At 37.2% G+C, this 6,000-nt stretch overlaps 1 protein-coding gene across 1 annotated transcript; it reads left to right on the forward strand.

Annotated features, from left to right (window-relative positions):
- Positions 1-629: 629 nt before the first annotated feature.
- On the forward strand, positions 630-5,721 carry LOC100784442 (polyadenylate-binding protein 2). The gene is made up of 9 exons (XM_003544418.5): positions 630-1,191; positions 1,281-1,399; positions 2,094-2,750; positions 2,847-2,924; positions 3,029-3,118; positions 4,178-4,315; positions 4,652-4,828; positions 4,929-5,129; positions 5,257-5,721. The coding sequence occupies exons 1-9, from the start codon at positions 933-935 to the stop codon at positions 5,494-5,496; spliced, it is 1,959 nt and encodes a 652-aa protein (XP_003544466.1). The 5' UTR covers positions 630-932; the 3' UTR covers positions 5,497-5,721.
- Positions 5,722-6,000: the final 279 nt, after the last annotated feature.

Genomic DNA, 6,000 nt, shown 5'->3' on the forward strand with positions numbered 1-6,000 from the left:
TTAAACCTATGATTTTTATTTACAATTTATATATGTAAACAAATTAATTATTAGATAAAAATTAATTATCACAAAATTTATTATGTAAATTTATATGTGTATTAAATATACATTAGAAATTTTAGTATTATATATAGTAATATTAATTATTTTATAACATAATTGGTCTATTAACTCAGTTGATTAGAGTGTTGTACTAATAACCCGAAAGTTACAGGATCGATTTCTACTTGGACTATTAATTTTAAATTAATTCCAAAATTATAAGTCTCATACGAATTATTAGTCTTTATTGGACTTACGAAAGGGTAAAACTGACATTTTTTTGTTATGCTGGGTGTACCAACAAAACTCCTGGATTCCCCTAGCAGTTCCCTTATGTTGTATTAAGTAATTTCCTTGTTACGTGGGGGAACATTTTTCTTGGAACCCTCATTCTCTTAGCGGGCCATCTCGCACATGAGAGCCCATATCATCCATTTGACCTAGCAAGCACACATACTCACATGGCCCTATTGTTACGCGGGAAAACACACCCTCGTAACGACGTAACCTCTCGCACGTGCGAGCCCACGTCACACATCTGACCTACGGATTAAACTAGGGTTTCCGCTTTCCCACTATATAATCCACACCCTTGCGTGCGTGCCGTGCGGTGCAGCCCCTTCTGCCCTCCCAACCCATATACTTAAAAAAACCCAAAAAACCAAAAATACCATAAAATTTTTCAGCTTCTCCGCCGCCGTACAGCCACCACCTCCGTTCGGATCTCCGGCGGACCTACTATCCCTACTACTCTATTTACACGGAAGAACAAAAAAACTATCCCACAAAAAAAATTCCAAAAGCGGTTCGGTTAGGGTTTAGTTTTTTTTTTATATTATTTCGTGTATCTAATTTTTCATCAGTAATATTATTTTTGAGGCGGCGAGATGGCGCAGATTCAGGTGCAGCATCAGAGTCCGGTGTCGGCTCCTCCTCCGAACGGCGTGGCTAACGCGCCGAACAACCCGAACCAGTTCGTTACGACGTCGTTGTACGTCGGCGATCTTGAGCAGAATGTCAACGACGCACAGCTATACGATCTGTTCAACCAGGTCGTCCAAGTCGTTTCGGTGCGCGTTTGCAGGGACCTTACGACGCGTCGTTCACTCGGTTATGGCTATGTTAATTTCAGTAACCCTCAGGATGGTAAATCATAACAAAAATTTCCTCTTTTTTGTATGAAAATGAAAATTGGGGCTTGATTAATTGGTTTTTTGTGTGTGTTGGATTTTCAGCGGCGAGGGCATTGGATGTGCTGAATTTCACTCCACTCAACAACAGACCTATTAGGATCATGTATTCTCATCGGGATCCTAGTCTTAGGAAGAGTGGTACTGCGAATATTTTTATCAAGGTGCGCACTTTTTGTTGTCTTTTTACGTTGAAAAAAATGAAAATGACTTGATAGTGTGAATCGTGGAAATCGTCCATAAACGCGTTTGTTGTTAACATCTTATTCCTAAATTTACCGAATTTGTAATTTGTATTAAGCTAGAAGGACATAAGTTATAAATTTAGGGATGTTTTGGCTATTTTGATAACATTAGCTCGTATGGCATATAAGTATAACCAACTAAAAGTAGAAAGTATTTGATGGGAAAGGATGATTTCATTGCATTTTTGTATTTTCAACGTAATAAGTGGTCTCTTTTGTATTTCTAATATAAATCTTTTGCTTTTAATTGCTTAAAAGTCAGATGTAAGGATGAGGTTAACAATGAAGAACCTGTATTTTAATTTAGCTTAATTGGAAAGTAATTCTATGACTAAGGGCGGGTCTTTTGTTTTGAGAAAAGTGAAACTATAAAATAGAAAAGAATAAAAAGTTGTCTTTTTTTTTTCTGTATAAAATTTTTAGATCTAGAAACCTTGAAAACAAGGTGGCATTTTTGTAACTAAAAGCGAACAATAACCAATCAATCCTAAAGTTTTCTATTTGCCTAGTTTTTTGTGAGTAGTGGCTGGGCAATGAAGTTCTTTTTTTGTTGCTGTCTGTTGTTTATATTGACATCCTGAATCTCATATTTCTAATGATATTGGTGGTGCAGAATTTGGATAAGGCTATTGACCACAAGGCCTTACATGATACTTTTTCTTCTTTTGGACTCATTCTTTCTTGCAAAATAGCAACTGATGCTTCTGGCCTGTCTAAGGGCTATGGTTTTGTTCAATTCGACAGTGAAGAGTCTGCACAGAATGCTATTGACAAGTTAAATGGCATGTTGATCAATGATAAGCAGGTCTATGTAGGCCATTTTCTGCGAAAGCAAGATAGAGAGAATGCTCTCAGTAAGACAAAATTTAATAATGTCTATGTGAAAAACTTATCAGAGTCAACCACGGATGAAGAGTTGATGAAATTTTTTGGAGAATATGGTACCATTACTAGTGCTGTAATAATGAGGGACGCAGACGGTAAATCAAGGTGTTTTGGCTTTGTCAATTTTGAAAACCCAGATGATGCTGCCAAAGCTGTTGAAGGACTTAATGGGAAGAAAGTTGATGATAAGGAGTGGTATGTTGGAAAAGCCCAGAAAAAATCTGAGCGTGAACAAGAACTGAAAGGACGGTTTGAGCAGAGTATAAAGGAATCTGCTGACAAATATCAAGGTGTGAACCTGTATCTCAAGAACTTGGATGATACTATCAGTGATGAAAAACTTAAGGAAATGTTTGCTGAATATGGTACAATAACTTCATGCAAGGTGTGCAAATGTCATTTCTTTGCTGGTATTTTATGGTCAGGTCTTTTTTATTGGTAGCAGATTTAAGCAATGTGTATTATGTCACCTATTCTGTAGGTTATGCGAGACCCCACTGGAATCGGTAGAGGATCAGGATTTGTTGCATTTTCAACTCCTGAGGAAGCATCTCGTGCTGTAAGTATAGAACTCTGTAAACAAGAAATATATTAATATGCTAATATTATTTTTTTTTGCTAAAGAACCTTAGTTTTCATATGCATATCTGTTGGTACTTGTAGCTCGGTGAGATGAATGGTAAAATGATTGCTGGAAAACCTCTGTACGTTGCCCTTGCACAGAGAAAAGAAGACAGAAGAGCAAGGTTACAGGTAACCCCGTAGTAACAGTGGCCCAGCTTTTTCTGTTGTTTATTTGTACACTGTTAAGTTTTAAGTTTTTGGCACAGAAATTCCTACATTTAGTCCATGAATGGTAGTTATTTGGTATGTTTATATGTCTGTATTCCTCATTTAGTTTAAATAAATTTAATTTTCACAAAAAAATTTACTATGTCTGTTGCTTAGCAAAAGTTGTGTATTGGAAACCTGAAATTTTGTTACTTTGAAGAATAGATACAAAAACAATACTGTATATTATTGATTGGGGTAGGTGATGGTGTTGAGGGCCCTAATCTTAGGTGATAAGGTTAGGTGAGAGATGGATGGATCCAGCAGATCCCTCTTGTTGGTTGAGGAAATGCCCCTTTGGTTGTCTGGTAGTTGTCTTGAGAATGCCCAGCCCATGTTATCATCAGGTTTCATTGTAAATGTCTCAAAATCAGAATCACTGCCAAGACAGGAAATATATTAATTAAGTCACTGCCAAATAAAGCGTCTTTTTAATTTTTTTTAATTCTTCTATTCTTTATCTGTAACAATTAAACACCCTTTTTATTGATTTTATTCTGTTACACAACCTGCATGTCTATTTTCAATGTTGCCTTTTTAAATAGGCTGTATATCCTACCTTATGCCTACTATCGTTTGTGCCTTTAATCTAATTACCTGTTTTGTGGTCATCTATAGAAATTAGTTTTTTATATGCTCTTTTCTGCATGTCCTTTGTGTTTTTATTTTGTTATACATTTGCTGTAATATCATGTTTTATCACTTAAGATTGTATTTTTCTTGTACAAGTTTTGATGCTCCTCATTATTTATTGGTGAGGCATGTGCTTTTTGGTGCTTCTATTGGCATCTCTCTTTGACCTCAATGGATATGAAATCATATGATATGGACATGGATATGAAACTTTTTAACACATACAGAATATAACGTGATGCTTTGCAGCAATTCATAGAAGTTGTATTGCAACTGTAATTAGAATTACTGTAGGTTAGGCAAATGAAAATGTATTTAGAATTCACCATTATTACTGCTTTCTTCCAGGCTCAGTTTTCACAGATGAGGCCTGTTGCAATAACGCCTTCTGTTGCGCCCCGTATGCCTCTCTACCCTCCTGGTGCTCCTGGTCTTGGACAACAATTTTTGTATGGGCAAGGACCCCCAGCCATGATGCCTCCACAAGTAATTATTAGCCAGTTGTTTACATCTTTAACTTCTATTTTTGTTGATATCAAGCACATTATATGTGGAAAAATATTTCAAAAGTCAAGTTTAACTTTTAGCCTTTTAGTTGTTCACATTGCTGTTAGTCTAAACTTGTGCTTAAGGGCCTACATTTTTGTTAATATGATATCTCAGCTATGGTGTTTCTCTTTGTGTTCTACTCTTCCACATATGCTACATGTGCGTTATGCTACTGACCATTATGTCAGGGACATTATATTTTCATGTTAGGCTTATTATGTTCAATTAATCAGTTTAGATTGAGAAATAACTGTAATCATCCTTCAAATGCAGGCTGGATTTGGATACCAGCAGCAACTAGTTCCTGGAATGAGACCTGGTGGTGGTCCCATGCCAAGCTTCTTTGTTCCTATGGTTCAGCAAGGCCAACAAGGGCAGCGCCCAGGGGGCCGCCGAGGAACAGGTCCTGTGCAACAACCCCAACAGCCAATGCCAATGATGCAGCAGCAGGTCTGCTCTTGCACAGAGTTTCCAATTTTTTTGTTTGTCTCTCACGTTACTCATCTGCATGCATGCCTGATGGTGAGATACTTTCTTATTTGTTTGTTAGATGCTTCCAAGGGGGCGTGTCTATCGTTACCCTCCTGGCCGCAACATGCAAGATGTCCCACTTCAAGGTGTAGCTGGTGGAATGATGTCAGTCCCTTATGACATGGGTGGTCTGCCAATCCGCGATGCTGTGGGACAGCCAATGCCCATTCAAGCTTTGGCCACGGCTCTTGCAAATGCTCCCCCTGAACAGCAGAGGACTGTAAGTAACTTTTCCTGCAACTGTTTTTGGCACATTTTGGGTTGAGTAATCCCTGATTTATGTGTTCTATATGTTATATGTTATATAATAATGCTGTACTGATTCTTTATCATGAATGTTTTGCTAGATGCTCGGTGAAGCTTTATACCCGCTTGTGGATCAGCTGGAACACGATGCTGCAGCAAAGGTTACTGGCATGCTTCTGGAGATGGACCAGCCTGAAGTTTTACATCTGATTGAGTCACCAGATGCTCTGAAGGCAAAAGTTGCTGAAGCCATGGATGTGTTAAGAAATGTTGCTCAACAGCAAACTAACCCAGCTGATCAACTAGCTTCACTCTCTCTCAATGACAATCTTGTGTCTTAGATTCCTTTAGTCTTTTGACTGGAATCTGCTTTCCAGTTATTCCTATTCCGTATGCTTCCCCCCAGTTTATTTGCAGGTGTCTTAGATGTTTTGTTTTAGTCAGAGTACTAAGGAAGTTTATGTTCTTGGTACTTTTGGTTTCACTTTTTTTCGTATCTGAATTGCTGTAGGATGGATTAGCATAACTTGTTGGATTTATTAGATATGCATTTGCGGTTTGGATTATTTTCCTCCATTGTTCTACTGGATTGTTTGTGTGGATTTCTTTAATTCGTTTTTTGCTTAAGACCTTTATTTTTCCCTTTAACACGAGCTTGAATATTTGGGTTTGGGATGCTAAATAAATCTTTAAAACAAATCTAGAAAATTATCGATGCAAGTAAAATCATCACCTTTCACTTATCATATTGAGGCTTCGAAAACAAGACTTCAATGAAATTATATGAATTTGAATTATTTAATTTGACTTTTGAAACTTAAAATTATGTTTTTCCTTTTTCTTTT

This window comes from Glycine max, chromosome 14 (assembly GCF_000004515.6).
Source record: "Glycine max cultivar Williams 82 chromosome 14, Glycine_max_v4.0, whole genome shotgun sequence".
NCBI classification, from domain to species: Eukaryota; Viridiplantae; Streptophyta; class Magnoliopsida; order Fabales; family Fabaceae; genus Glycine; species Glycine max.